The sequence below is a fragment of the Prionailurus bengalensis genome, chromosome B3 (genome assembly GCF_016509475.1).
Source record: "Prionailurus bengalensis isolate Pbe53 chromosome B3, Fcat_Pben_1.1_paternal_pri, whole genome shotgun sequence".
Taxonomy (NCBI): Eukaryota; Metazoa; Chordata; class Mammalia; order Carnivora; family Felidae; genus Prionailurus; species Prionailurus bengalensis.
Window position 1 is genome coordinate 142,604,321 of NC_057355.1, and position 14,992 is coordinate 142,619,312.

Consider the following 14,992-nt stretch of genomic DNA (forward strand, 5'->3'; position numbering starts at 1 on the left):
ACCGGGTCTGGCTTCCCCAGAAGAGGTGCCACACCTTTGCTACACAGGTCTAGGCTCTGGAGCTGCCCCCGGCCCTGTGTCCATCTGCCAGGGACCAAGCTCTTGGAGGCCTTCCATCGCTGGTGGGGCCTCCCATGGGAGTCTCTCCTAGCCTGACAGAGACAGAACACCCCGGGCCAAGGGACAGCACACACAGAGAGGCAGGCCCAGACTCTGACACAGGAGACCCAACATGGACCCTAGGTCCCCCAAGCGGTCGTGTGGGACCTGGAGAAAGTCACCGCTCCTCTCCAAGCCTCAGTTTCCCCATCTACGATATGGGACCATTTGGGGGCTCTGAGCATAATGGAGTCAGGGCTGGGAAGGTCTTTCTGGTAAACTGTAAAGTGCTGGGGACGCCCTGGCCTTCCCCAGGGTCACCTACCAATAAGCCTCTTAGGGTCAGCCTTCCTTTTGTGCCTGGCCCTGGGGGCCCGACACCCCAAGGCCCCGATGGAAGGTCAGGGTCAGGTTGGGGAGGGAGGGGGAAAGGCTAATCTAACCCACCCCATTGTCTTCGCTGACCTTTGCTCCCAGACCTAGCTGGGTTGAGGAAAAGCCGTCTTCTTAGTGATCCTGCCCAGGAGGTACTGAGCTGGGAGGCCCCTAATAAAAGACCTATTCAGGGCCTTTTTTCAAGGTCCAGACCACCCTCACTCCATCCTCCCTCGAAAGCAACAAAAAACACAAGCAGGAGAATAAATCCATCTTATTCTGAGAAGCTGAAATTTTTCACCCAAACTTTTAAAAGTAAACAGGGCCCATACAAAGGCTGCCGGAGGTCCTGATTTCCCTAGGTTAGTTAAAGGGGAATGGGCAAGGGTGTGCCTGGGGAGGGCAGGATGTGGATACAGGGACTTGGGGGGAGGGGGGGAAGCAAGGGTGGGGGAGGGGTGGGAGGGAAACTGTTGAAAATGCTTTTGTCTGAGGGCGCCTGGGTGGCTCAGTCTGACTTCAGCCTAGGTCGTGATCTAGCTGTCCCCGAGTTCAAGCCCCTCATGGGGCTCTGTGCCGACAGCTCAGAGCCTGGAGCCTGTTTCAGATTCTGTCTGTCTGTCTGTCTGTCTCTCTGCCCCTCCCCCCACTCACTCTCTGTCTCTCTCTCTGTCTCCCTCTCAAAAATAAACATTAAAAAAATTCTTTTAGGGGCGCCTGGGTGGCGCAGTCGTTTGAGCATCCGACTTCAGCTCAGGTCGCGATCTCGCAGTCCGTGAGTTCGAGCCCCGCGTCGGGCTCTGGGCTGGTGGCTCAGAGCCTAGAGCCTGTTTCCGATTCTGTGTCTCCCTCTCTCTCTGCCCCTCCCCCGTTCATGCTCTGTCTCTGTCCCAAAAATAAACGTTGAAAAAAAAAATTTTTAAAAACAACCTGGGAAAAAGGCCTGTTTGCATATGCATTCTGGGCTGCCAGGCCCCACCCAGCCAAGGGCAGCCAGGAATCAGATGGGCCACAGCAGCCTTCCTGGGCATCCCCCCCCTCCCCCACCCCGGCTACAGGCACCCGGCTACTTCCAACGTAACTACAGGGCCACAGTCCCCATCTGAGCAGGTGCTATGGTCTCAAAGGTCCAGGCGAGCTGTCTAAACAGCAGAGTTTTGAAGAGAACACCAAAGTCTGCCTGGCAGGCCCCCTTGCAAAGGGGTCCCTTTTGTTTTTTCATGAGGAGCCTGGGAAGAAATACGCAGCACAAGGATTCGGACAACTGCAGAGACTCACTGTGTGCAGATCCTGACCTCCCTCGACCTCGGTGAATAAAGGGGATGCTCTGGGTTTTGCCCCGCTTTGCAGAAAAGCAGAGAGAGGCTCAGAGAAGTTAAGTAACTTGTCCCAGAGACCAGGAGGAGGCAGATTCGAATGAAGACAGTCTGACCCCTCCGGGTAATAGGGTTATCAACCATCTGCTCTGTGGTCACCGATAAGGAAGTGACACTTCCCAGAATGTCAAAGGAGAGCAAACCAGGGTCGCGAGTCAACAACGTCTGTTAAGAGTCCTGGCAGGACGGCCCTCACTCAGCCTGAGCCATGGACGAGCCCCCGCGGCCCCCGGATGACCCCCGCCCAGCAACCCACAGCTGCCCCTGCAGCCTCCCCCCACCAGGTAACTGGTGCTAAGACACTTCCAATCTCCACTGCTTTCCCAGACAATGCTCAGAACCTCTCTCAGCCTCCGCTTGCTCGTCTGAAAATGGGGCTAATACTGCTTCCCAGGGTTCTCGTGAGGATGAACAGAGACCAAGTATGTAAGGCAGAAGCCCAGTCTCCACCGCACTGTCTCCACCACCCAGACTGAGGCTTTTTATCTTTCCCATCTCCTCCAGCACCCCCCCCCCACGTAAAACTACAGATCCGAGCACAGAAAGGCAGTTTATCTTTATTTATTTTTAGAGAGAGATAGAGAGTGAGCAGGGGAGGAGCAGAGAGAGAGAGAGAGAGAGAGAGAGAGAGAGAGAGAATCCCAAGCAGGCTCCACTCTGCCAGCAAAGAGCCTGACAGGGGCTCAATCTCACAATGCTGAGATCATGACCTGAGCCGAAATTAAGAGTCGGATGCTCAACCAGCTGAGCCACCCAGGCGCCCCCAGAAAAGTAGTTTTTAAGAGAAGGGACTTTCCTTGTTTCCAGGCATCCTATTCACATTGTTGGGAGAATTTATCTCAAGGCCACGCAGAACTTCAAGAGACAAAAGTAAACACCAACCTGTCTGCAACTGAAGTCAGTGAAAGTATTGCTGAATTTGTGTTTCACCCAACACAGAGCCCTGCCACAAGGTCTGTGGCTTGCCTGTTCCCAGAGAGCTTGGGACTTGGGGGCTGGGGGGGGGGGGGGGGGACTCTGCAGGAAACTCTACACCTCAGCTCCCACGCACCCCCTGGTCCCCGGCTCGGGCATCATCCACCGCTATGGTTGAACACTGAGCCAGGCAGGGGCCGCGTCTCTGTGTCCAAAGCAGGACAGAACTTCCCTGCGAGCACACAGCAGCACCCAGCACTTCGGTGCAGTGTGCTCAGGGCCACTCTCTCCCAAGTGTCATTGATGACGCAGCTGAAAACCAGAAACGTTTCATTTCCCAGCCACACGGCTGCAGCGATCCCTCCCTGCACTTGGGAGAAACTGAGTCCCAGAAATCTGCCCCTCCCAAGGCGTCCAAGGCGGCAAGGCCAGAGAGGCTGGGACTCCTGAGTCCCTAGACCCAAGAAACCGCGACAAATTAAACCACCCACTGGCCTTAAGCAGCAGGCTGGGGTGGGAAATGGGGGTGGGTACAGAGTTACAAAGGGAAACCTGAGTTGCTAATCAGTAACAAAATATCCCTCTCAACCCAGTCCTGCTCTGAACTGGCAGGCTCCGAAGGTAAATAAAGGAAAAACTGTGCTGTGCTAGCTCTCCCCACCTCCATGTGGCCAGTGCCCACCCCAACACCCCACAGAGGCCACTTGGCCCCCATCAAACCAGAGAGGGAGCGTCCCTCCTCCGCTCAGGCGTTACTCTGGGGAAGGACAGTCATTTAAAGCCCAGACACATTTTCTCTGAACTAGGAAAGCCTTCAAAGAAAACCAGAAAGGGCTGTTTAATCTCCACCTTCAGGCAAATAGTTCAGGCAGCACAATGCCACCACAACTGGGAGCCAAGCCACCAAAAATGTGGAAGAACGAGGAGACAGGGAGAGCCACGGATCAGAGCGCTGGGAACAGAAGCCGCTGCTCAAGCTGGGGGCCCAGCAGCCACCGGGCCACCGTGGAAGACAGTAGCTGAGCTTTCCTGAGGCCAAAGGTCCTCCACCCACACCCGGGCCACCTACCACTACTACACTTCCTGCACGGCGACCCACAGTTTACAAATCCCTTGGGGGAGCTTTATCTCCACCTCAGATCCACAAGACGGAGGCAAACTCCATTCCACAGATAAAGGCACAGAGGTAGGCAGAGGAGAAAAGCCAGGATCCATTCCAAGCACATATCCCTCTGGAAAGCCTTAGAGTCTCGGTTCAGAAAGGTCCCTCCCTCCTCCTTGAGTCCAGGACTGATGGCACACCAGAAAGGCTCTCAGCCCCGGGGGCCCCTGGCCCAGCTGCCTGGGAGTCCAATCGCACTGCCCGGCTCTTTCTCAGCCACCAAGGCAGCGAGAGGAGCCCAGCTGCAATTCCGGTGGGCACGCACGTGGACGGTGCCCAGGTCTGGGGTTGCCTGCTGCCCCAAATAAGACGGGAAATTCAGCTGTACTGGAAGAGGCTTTTTCTTTCTCCCCGCCCGCCCCCCCTAAACTTCCCGCTCCTGGACAAGGATTTCCAGGCTGGGATGAGGCGTCCCTAGCCAGCCTTGCAGCGCCATGCACCAACACTGACAGTTCCACAGGAGGGAAACTTTTCTGGGGTCCGCTGGGACCCTGGCCCGGCCCGGCCGCGCATTCGGAAGCTGGGCAGGGCCACGCCTCCATCCCGTGTCCAGAAAAACACCACCCAAAGCCCCACTGCGCGTGGGTGCGGCATCCCACCAGCCCAGAGTATGGATACCAGCCGGAGGAGGAGTCTGAAGTGGCGACCCACCCTGGGGGTAGGGGCCGTGGGCCTGAGACCCGCGCTACCGGACCCGCGCGGTCCTTACCGTGCAGGCCGTTGGGGATGCTTCGGTGGTGCGGTGGCGCGGACAGGTCGTCCAGGGACCTGCGCGTGGCTACTGCCTTGCAGTCGGGAGCCTTGTGCGGCCCGGGGGGCAGCAGCGGGGGCGGGACGTGGTGGTGGTGGTCCGGGCTGCCTCCGCTGCCCGCGCTGGACGTGCTGCTGCCGTCGCCCACGTCGCGGGCCCCCGCGCCCGCCGCGCCGCCCGCCAGCGGCCCGCTCAGGCTGGCCTGGCTGTCGATGGAGCTTCGGGAGCCCGCGCCGCCGCCGCCCGCGCCGCCCGCGCCGCCCGCGCCGCCCGCACCCCCCGCCAGCGCCGCGCGCTCCTCGTCCAGCATCAGCACCAGCTCCTTGAGCTCCAGGTTCTCACGCAGCAGGGCCTCCTGGCGCGCCTCGAGCTCGCGCAGTTTCTGCTGCGAGCGGGCCACCTCGTGCCACACGGCGCCGGCCGCGTGGCGCCCGAAGCGCTGCCACTCGCGCGCCAGCTTGCGCCCCTTCTGCCGGTCGTCGTCGAGGAAACAGCAGAGCTCGCGGAGCTCCTGGTTGTCGTCCTGCAGCCGCTGGTTCACGTCCTTGAGGCCGCGGATCTCCAGCAGGTGCTGCTGCAGCCGCCGGTTCACGTCGCGCATCAGGCCGCCGTGCTCCAGCATGAGGCCCACCTTCTCGCCCTCCGCGCGCCGCAGCCGCCGCGCCAGCTCCTCCTTGCTCCAGCGCAGCAGCTCCTCGTCCGGCACCTGGCTCAGCTCCTCCGACGCCGCCGCCGCCGCCGCCGCCGCCGCCGCCGGGGGCTTCGCCATGGCGGGGCCGTCACCGCGGCATCGCCCGCGCCCTCGCCCGGCCGGCGCTCCCCGCGCCGGGGCTGCGCTGGGCCGGTCCGCTCACGGGCAGGGGGCGGCCGGGGGCGCGTGCGGGCCGCCCCGCGCCACCTCGCGCGCCCTCACGCAGCGTCCGCCTGGGCCGCCCGTGAACCGCGGGGGCTCGGGGCTCGGCGAGCTGGGACCGCTGCTGCGTCGGCGGCCGCCGTGCCGGGCGCTCTCCGGGTTCGGGCGAAGCAGGCGGAGGCCCGCCCCCGGCCCAGCTCCCGGAGCCCCGGCCGCCCCGCCCACTCCGGGCGGGGAGGGGGCGGGGCCCCCGGCCGGCCCCGCCTCCGCGGGGAGCGAGGGGACGGGCCGAGGCGCGCCCGGCCCCCGACGTCCCCCCGCGCCGTGCGCCCGCCCGCCCGGCGCCCTGCCAGAGGCGCGTTCGAGCCGCGGTCCCGCCCTTCCTCCCATCCGATTGGGCCTCCCCGGGGGTGTGTGGGAGGGGCGGGGCGCACGCGGGGGACACCGAGGAGATGGTACAGTCCAGCCAGCCGGCTTCCCCCCCCCCTCCCCTCCCGGAGGTTCAAGTTTCTGCGCCCGGAGGACGCGGCCTCGGCCAATCCCCGGGCTACAGGGCGCTTTTAAAATGCAGGTACGGCTGCGGGGAGGGGAACGGTGGGAAAGGTAGGGCAGGGCTTTCCTTAAAGGAGACGCGCGGAAATGGACGCCGAGCCCCCTCCCAAGCCCGCGTCCTCCGCCCGGCCTCCCCCGCCCCAAATAAACAAATGCCCGAGAGGCGGAGGGCAGCTCCGCTTCTCCCTCCCGGGGGCACCAGAGTCCAGCGTAGTCGGAGACACGACGAACAATGGGACTCTGACTCGGAGGTCGCTCTCCCCCGAGGCCGGGCGGCTCTTTGTCCCCTTCCGAGCCCCCGACTCCTCCGCCCCCATCTCCACCCCTGTCCCCTGCTGGAGCCTGCAGAGGCTGCGTTTGCACTCCAGCCCAGGGCTGTGGCTCCTGCGTCTGAGCCCCAAGAGGGCCGGGGCCTCGCCGGCCGTGCCTCGGAGCACGGTCTGTACCCCCTTCGCTGCCCCGAGGGGGCGAGGGCACCGGGAACTTGCCCCCCGCCCGGAGACGCGCTCAGAGCACCACTCCCCGCCCACCCGATCGCTAGACCCCGGGCTTCAGGGCAGAGTCCGTAATTCCCGAGGTGGAGACCAGTGAGAGGATAGAGGAAGATCTCCCAATGGGGCCTTAACGCCAGGGCGGGGGGGTCGCCGAGCCTGCCACAGAACCCCCTCCCCACCGGTAGCCTCGCCCGACACCCGGGTGTTCCGCCAGCCCGTGAGTCTGTCTCTTTATCCTCGCGTCCCCGTAGCGTGTTTACGGCGCGCCTGCTGCTAGCTGGTCGGAGGGGGGCGTCCCTCCCCCGGGACCCGCGACGAGATAAAACCCGCGCACTCGACTGTGAGCCGCCAAGGCCTGCGGCGCGCGCCCGCGCAGCAGCTGATGTCCCCATTTCCAGTTGCTCAACCCTTCGTTGGACAACTGCGCACCCAGCACCTTCTCTACACCAGTCCTGTTTCAGACGCCCTCCCTGCCCGCCCCCCCCCCCTCCCGCTCCCAGCCGCGGGGAGGTGGTTCTTCGGGGCACGACAGCAGAGGTCACTGCCCTCTGGGGGGACGTTGCACTCTGTGGGGAGGACTAGAGAGAAGATAATAAACACTAGATAACCATGAGATTGTAATAAGCGCTGTGTAGGGATTAGGACCAGCTGCTGTCACAGAAAGTGGTAATCAGTTACTTTAGATCCCGTGGTCAAGGAGGACCTCTCCGGAGGTGCATCTAAGCCGGGACCTGAGCAGAAAGGACAAAGATAAGGGGGAAGGGCACTCCAGGCAGAGGGACTAGTAGTGCAGAGGCCCTAGGGTTGGCCTGTTACTGGCCTGTCCAAGCAAGGCCAGTGGGCCTGGGAATGGGCCAGGGAAGGGGTGAGGGATGAGGTCAGAGGGGCCAGATCATGCATGATTCTAGGGCAGCTGGGAAAGCAGTGGGGGGTTAGCACCAGGCAACATGACCTGATTTACCTTTTAAGAGGCTCACTCTAGCCCATTTGTGGAGAAGGGAAGGGGGGAGGTGCTTGGAGAGGTCCAGATTCAGTCCTTTATTCCCCACCCATCCACCCCTCTCTCCAGGTAGATATTCAGGAGGGGATGGTGGGGAGAGGATGACTCCAAGGAGCATAGATAGCTTTGAGCTATGCTTTTGCTGAGTGAATGCACGACCCGTCAGCACAGGACCAACTGAATCTGAGCCCCTCATTTTGAAGATAAGGAAACTGAGCCCCAGAAGGGAAATGACTTCCCCAAGGCCACTTTTTGTTCATTGATTCACTGAACACACATAGAATAATTAGGTAAGAATTTATACACAAAAGCATGTGTATATGCAATCATCTACACAACCCTGGGTTAGGCTCTACGGAATGAGCCAACTAGGCCCCCTGAGTCGAATCTTGAAGAGTGAGTAGGAGTTTGCCAGATTTTGGAGGAGGGAGGAGAGGGGTTGGGATAGTCCCAGGGGAGGGAACAACATAAGTCAGGACCCCAGAAGTAGGTGACGGTGAGCTGCGAAAGGGGGGGGTGTCAGAGGGAGGTGAGGCTAGGAGCCAGGGTTCAGAGGGCTCTGTGAGCTGCGGGGAGAAGCGTGTGTGGCCTCTCCCTGGGGCTGATAGTTAGCAACAGCAACAACAGGAATAATACTCACCACCACTTACCCTGTACTCAGTATGAGCCAGGACTCTAGGCCAGCCCTCCTGTGATGATCATAACCACTCTACAAGAGGGGGTCATTAGCTCTTTGAGGATTTAATGTCAGTTCCTGTCGGCTTGCTTGTCTCCACGAAGCTCGGATCCCCGCGTGAATTCATGGGCGGAGTACAGGGGCGTGTAGACACCCAAGGACTCCGGGACAGCCAGGGGAAGGTTGTGTGGCAGCTGGGTGTTTCTGCAGGCCAGCACAAGTGATGGTGCCTGACGGGTCTGGGGCCGGACTCTGGGGTTTCTTCTCTGCCCACCCTGGGGGGCCCCAAAACAGGGGAAGGCACCACGTAGGGCTGAAAGGCCACCATGCCTAAGAAATCAGGGCCCATGGAAAAATGACCGTAATTATTATCAATAAAGTGAGCACTTTTTTTTTTTTAATGTTTTATTTATTTTTGAGAGAGAGAGACAGAGCATGAGCAGGGGAGGGGCAGAGAGAGAGGGAGACACAGAATCCAAAGCAGACTCCAGGCTCTGAGCTGTCAGCACAAAGCTCAACGCGGGGCTCGAACTCATGGACTGTGAGATCATGACCTGAGCTGGAGTCAGACACTTAACCGACTGAGCCACCCGGGCGCCCCTAGTGAGCACTTTCCATGTACCAGCACTGCTAGGGCTGCACGTGGATTGTAGTCCTAACTGCAGCCCTGTTATGTGGGAGCCCGCATCCTCATTTTACAAGAGGGGAAACTGAGGCTCACGTAGGTGAAGTCACTTGTCCCAGGTCACACAGCTGGCAAGCAAATGAGCTGGGATTTGAACCCAAGACCCTCTGAGTCCAAGAGGGCCCCGTATCCAGCAGACTACTGCCCTCAGTTGCCCCTTCTCGGAGAGGAGAGCAGACCAGACCAGATGCTTCGGGCGTCCTTTTCACTGTGGCGCTGGTCCTAGCATGCGGAGGGCCTGCCCTGTGCCAGGACCACGTCCACCATGGCGCTTCCTCCCGCTGCAGGCCTTCCACAAGTCACAGAGACTCCCCAAGCCTCTGGACGGCAGCCAGGGTCAGAGCCGTCCAGCTGTTCCTGCCGACAGGTCACTGCAGATTGTTAGCTCCACGTCCCAGCGCCTCCATTGCTGACTTGCTGGGTGACCTCAGGCCACTCTTTTACCTTCTTTGAGCCACAGTTTTCTCCCCCAGGCCCTTCCCCACAGGACGAGTGTAAGGCACTTAGCAGAACTCTTGCAAAAGCTCTGGAAAGGTGAGCTATGCCTCCTCTCCCTATACGTTCTTCCCATCCTCTGGACGAGCACAGTCTTCTGATAAGGACATTTGCACCCATTTTTCAGAGGCCAACACTGAGGCACAATAAAACAAGGGCTGTCCAGGAACCTAGCGCTTGCCCCTGGCAAACTGGGTCACAAAGGATGCCGGGTGTGGCCCTGGGCGGCCACCAGCTTCCTTTGAGGATGGGAGCCGCACAGAAAATGCGGAACCTCAGAAACATGAGAGTTTAGTGATGCAGGGTCTCAACTCCCACATTTACAGGTGGGACAACGGCACAGAAGCTGGGACCACCAGTCAGAGTGCTTGGATACTGGCCTCTGGAGGGCGGCCGTGGGAGGTCTGGGTGAGGGGAACGTGGCCTCATTCACGTGCACCTTCCTCCGGAGCAGGAAGCCAGTGGTTCAGGGACAGCTGCCTAGAACCTCTGATGTCTCCGCGGGATGGGTGGAGCTGAAGCCTAGGGGGCCTCATGTCCAGAAGCCTCAAGGTTAACCTGAGGGCCGTGGGAGGCCCAGAAGGCGTGGAGCAGAGGAGAGACATGGCCAGACTTTTGTTTGATAGAGAGCCCGTGACAGAAGGCGTGGAGGGAGGCACGGATCAGAGAGGGTCAGCGGAGGCTGGGAAGCTGCAAAACCAGGCCAGCCAGAGACCGGGACAGATGGATCCCCATCAGTCCCCAGGGTGAAGGTCCCTTTAGAGACCAATTGGGAGGTGTCTGCATCCGCACCCCTCCCTTCCCAGCCAGAGCCACTGAAATTCCCTTCCCCCCCCCCCCCAGCACCTGGCATCCCCTCACACCATTGACCTGAGGAGTGACGCAGGAAGGGAGGCTCAGCCATCAGGGAAACTGAGTCAGGGGAGCTGGACTACCTCTCACCTCAACGCACTTAAAAATATTATTCTTGGGCGCCTGGGTGGCTCAGTCGGCTAAGCATCTGACTTTCACGGTTCATGAGTTCGAACCCCATGTCGGGCTCTGTGCTGACAGCTCAGAGCCTGGAGCCTGTTTCGGATCCTGTGTCTCCCTCTCTCTCTCTCTGCCCCTCCCCTGCTCATGCTCTGTCTCTCTCTCTCTCTTTCTCAAAAATAAATAAACATTGGGGTGCCTGGGTGGCTCAGTCGGTTAAGCAGCCGACTTCAGCTCAGGTCACGATCTCACAGTCCGTGAGTTCGAGCCCCGCATCGGGCTCTGTGCTGACAGCTCGGAGCCTGGAGCCTGTTTCCGATTCTGTGTCTCCCTCTCTCTCTGGCCCTCCCCCGTTCATGCTCTGTCTCTCTCTGTCTCAAAAATAAATAAACGTTAAAAAATATATATAAATAAATAAATGAACATTGAGAACAAATTTAACAAAGTCTTTTTTTAAAAGGTTACAAGAAAGGGAACTATTTTATATTACAACAGGGACACAAAAGACACCTGGCAGCCCACTGCCCAGCTTTGGAAGTTACTGCCAATTTTTAAATGTTTATTTATTTATTTGGGGGGGGGGTGGAGGGAGGGGCAGAGAGAGAAGGAGAGAGAGAATCCCAAGTAGGCTCCTTGCTGTCAGTGCAGAACCTGACACGGGACTCAAACTCACGAACCGTGAGATCATGACCTGAGCCAAAACTGAGAGTTGGACGCTTCACCGACAGAGCCACCCCGGCGCCACCTCCCCCCGCCCCCGGCCACTTTTAAAGGCCCCCAGGACCCCTCTTGGTCACAGGCTGCTGCCTGCCTGAGCCCACAATTCTGAATGTCGTGTTGATTATTCCTGTGCCTTCAGTGCGCTATGCCTCCCCCTTACAATACCTGATTTTCATGCGTGTGGACCTTTTCGAAACCGTGTTGCACTTTGTGGGTTTTCTAGCAGCGTATGCTTCTCCCTCATGGTTTCCTTGACCCGTGTAGCCCTCGCTAACTCACTCACATGGCCGTGTAGCAGACTTTCTCAGCCACAGCGGAGGTGACTCCTTGGACTGGATGTCTTTGTTGTGGGGGCAGAGAAGGGCTGTCTTGTACATCGTAGGACCTTTACCAGCTTCCCTGGTCTCTATCCATTGCACCCCCAGCCCTAGCTGTGAAAGCCCAAAGTACCCCCAGACGTTGCCAAATGGCTCCTGGGGGCAAAATCACCCCGAGCTGAGAGTCTCTTCCGTCCAATATTCAGTGCATGAGTATATATATCACTTTTACTTTTCTCTTGAAGGACATTTGCTTCTAGTTTTCTGCTAGAACCCGCAATGCTGCCATAGACATTCCTGCACATGTGTCCCGATGCATGTGAACATGAACTCCGTTTGGGTCTATACCAAGACCCCACATGGCTGGGTCATACGGCATACCCAGCTTCGGCTTGGCTAGGTGATAGATACCGCACTGCTTTCCAAAGAAATGGTGCTAGGGGCACCTGGGTGGCTCAGTCGGTTGAGCGTCCGACTTCAGCTCAGGTCACGATCTCACGGTTTGTGGGTTAAAGCCCCGCGTCGGGCTCTGTGCCGACCACTCGGAGCCTGGGCCTGCTTCGGATTCTGTGTCTCCCTCTCTCTCTGCCCCTCCCCTGCTCATGTTCTGTCTCCGTCTCTCAAAAAAAAAAAAAAAAAAAAAGTTAAAAAAAATGCAAAGAGGTGGTGCTAACTCACAATCCAGCCAGCAGGGTATATAGAATGTTATCACTCTGGTGGGTGAAACTTCGTGCACTTTCCACACCTACTTTCTTGGGTTCTCGGAGCCCAAGAGAAACCCAGGCCAAATTTCATACTCTAGGTGCCCAGTATATTAGGAGAAAAAAAAACAGAAGAGGAAACAGTATAGCAGGTTGACACGCTTGTGCCTTATTTGAAATATTTCTGTTTATCAAACTGATGCTTTCACACACGTGCACAGGTACAATGCAACATTGTAGGATAATCACAGGGTTTACTGCAGGTGATACGTTTCAGGCCCCAGATGCTTGGTCTTTGAGCCCGGCTGTGTATCCCTGTGACCATCCCCCCTGTTCTCTGGGAAGGCTGGTGGCCCCCCACCTGTGATGGGTCGTTTCTGTCTGCTTCCCTCAAGTGGACACTCGTTGAGAACAATCCTCTTTCTTCTCTGGGACCCTCAGGGCATGGTGTTCTTTGGGTGTCTGCAGCTGACCCATCCATGTCAGAGACCTCTGGGTACACCTGCCCAGCCCCCACAACCCCCCAGTGCCCTGCAGGCCAGGCCTTGGGTGCTGCCCTTGCCCGGGGTCTACAAACAGCAATGCTCCTCACTGTGGAGATCAGGGACCAATCTCCTTGGTGCCTGAATATTTCATGTGCTGAATGTGGAATGAAAGTCAGGACCTTAATTGTTAATGTGACTTCTGCTGCTGCAGGTTGGACCTCCCAGCCCCCTCCAGCGTGCCTTTCCTGTCTGATACAATACCAACAATAAGAGTAACTCCCCCCGCCCCCACCCCCAGTTGAGCCCACTGTCAAGAAGACGTGACGTGAGTAAGTCTAACAACCGTACCATCGGGTCCACCATTTTGATCACGGATATTCTCAGGGCCCTCTTGGGTCCTCTAGAGCCTAGGAGCTCAGTAAGTGTTTGTTGAATGAATGGATGATGATGGAGAAAGTTGGGTTAAGTAGAAAAGCCCAGACTTAGAGTCTGTATCTCAGAGCAGATAGCTCTGAGCAAGTCACAGCCCTCTCTGAGTCTCTGGATCTCACCTGGGGATGGAATCCTTTCAAATGCACAAGACAAGTTTGGCTAAGAACCCTAAGCCCCCAGTGAGGTAGGCGGGATGCTGCTTTGCTGGGGAAAGAGCGGAAAGGTCTGGGAATACCCCAGAGTCCAGACGGGATGGGCATCTTGAGACTCTGAAAAGCTAGCAGAAGCGATGCCCTCTCTCTCCAGAAGAGGCTCAGCCTGGGGGCGTCTGGGGGGCTCAGCCGGTTAAGCCTCCGCCTCTTGGTTTCAGCTCAGGTCATGATCTCACAGTTCGTGAGATCGAGCCCCACGTTGGGCTCTGCTCTGACAGCACAGAGCCTCCTTGGGATTCTCTCTTTCTCCCTCTCTCTCTGCCCCTCTCCTCCGCTCGTGTTCTCTCTCTCTCTCTTTCAATAAATAAAACCTGTTTAAAAAAGAAGAAGGAGAGGCTCAGCCTGGCTAAGACCCAACACCAGGACACGTCTTTACAACAAAGAATCATCGTCGCAAAATCCTGAGATTTCAGAGCCCCCGCAAGAAGTCAGAGTCCTAATGAGACAGCTGGTCAGCCTCTATAAAACAAGACCAGTGGGTAGCCCAGTGGTTCTCAGTCCTGGGCACTTGTTAAATCACTTGGAAGCTGGCAAAATGCAGGTGCTCAGACCCCACCTCCCACCAATTCGATCGGAATACGGGGAGCCTAACAGGCAGGGCTGTGGAGCTCTGGGTTAGAACAAGGTCTTGCTCGTTGCCATTAGGCCGTGCCAGATGGAGATACCCCCCATTTCCGGGGGGCACGCCCCTCCACCAAGTGTCTGAATCTAGAGATATTTCTCTGAGATTATCCAAATCCCCCCACATAACCCTCAAATGTGCTGTCTCCAACAGGGAAGGGAGCTAGAGATTCTGCAGTCTTTGTAGTGCTCACTTCACATCCATACTTTGTGCCCCATAGCTAATGGGATAGAATGGAGGGAAGGAAAACATTAGAGACATAATACCAAATAATTATGCGGGACTGCTGGCACAAAAGGCCAGCATAGAATTAAAAAAAAAAAAAAAAAAAGACCGTATGGGCACATGATTGTAAACTTTCAGGACACCAAGATTGAGGAGATCCTAAAAGCATCCAGAAAGAGACAGACAGAGGAGGCCATGTACAAAAGATCAGGAATCATAATAGCATTGACATTCTCAAGGCAACTCCAGAAGCTAGAAGACCACAGAGCAAAGCCTCAATGTTCCGAAGGAAAACACTTCAGTACCTAAACCATCAAGTGTGAGGGTAGGGTATGACACTTTCAGATTAAAAAAAAAAGACGAAGAAGGGAAAGAAAGAAAGAAAGAAAGAAAGAAAGAAAGAAAGAAAGAAAGAAAGAAAGAAAGAAAGAAAAGCTTCCCAGACAACCTTTCTCTAAAACTAGGGATGAAACCAAGAAGTAAAAAGACATGTAGACATGAAGTTAGGAAACGGGAATCCCAAAGTGACAGTGCGGGGGAACGGGGGAGGCTTGGGAGCCAGGAGCAGTCAGTGCAGATTGGAACAGAGAATGAGGACCCCAGGAGGAGCTGGCCAAGCAAGGGGACGCAGCTCACAGATTCCCTGGGGGCTTGGCTATCTTACAGGAGTATTAGAGCTCTTGTCAGAGTTTGGTGGTGTATTAGTGATAAGCACAAAGAAAACCAAGCAAGGTGAACAAGGAGGCAATTACTAATCCCCAGGAAAACCCAGAAGTCCTACAAGGAAGGAAACACAGTCATAGGACATAGGTGGCTCCGTTGGCCATAACGTTTATGTACGTAGTAAACTACATAAGCAATATTGATGAACCG

The 14,992-nt window shown here is 57.2% G+C and overlaps 1 protein-coding gene across 3 annotated transcripts in view; it reads right to left on the reverse strand.

Moving 5' to 3' along the window:
• The window catches only part of CCDC85C (coiled-coil domain containing 85C), a 78,010-nt gene extending 72,523 nt beyond the window's left edge, over nucleotides 1-5,487 (reverse strand). The window contains exon 1 of one of the 3 annotated variants that reach the window (XM_043557004.1): nucleotides 4,637-5,487. In XM_043557004.1, coding sequence (XP_043412939.1) covers nucleotides 4,637-5,447 — 811 coding nt within the window. In that variant the 5' untranslated portion in view covers nucleotides 5,448-5,487. The remainder of the gene's footprint in view (nucleotides 1-4,636) is intronic. The other 2 variants (XM_043557001.1, XM_043557003.1) reach the window with 2 other exon arrangements.
• Nucleotides 5,488-14,992: the final 9,505 nt, after the last annotated feature.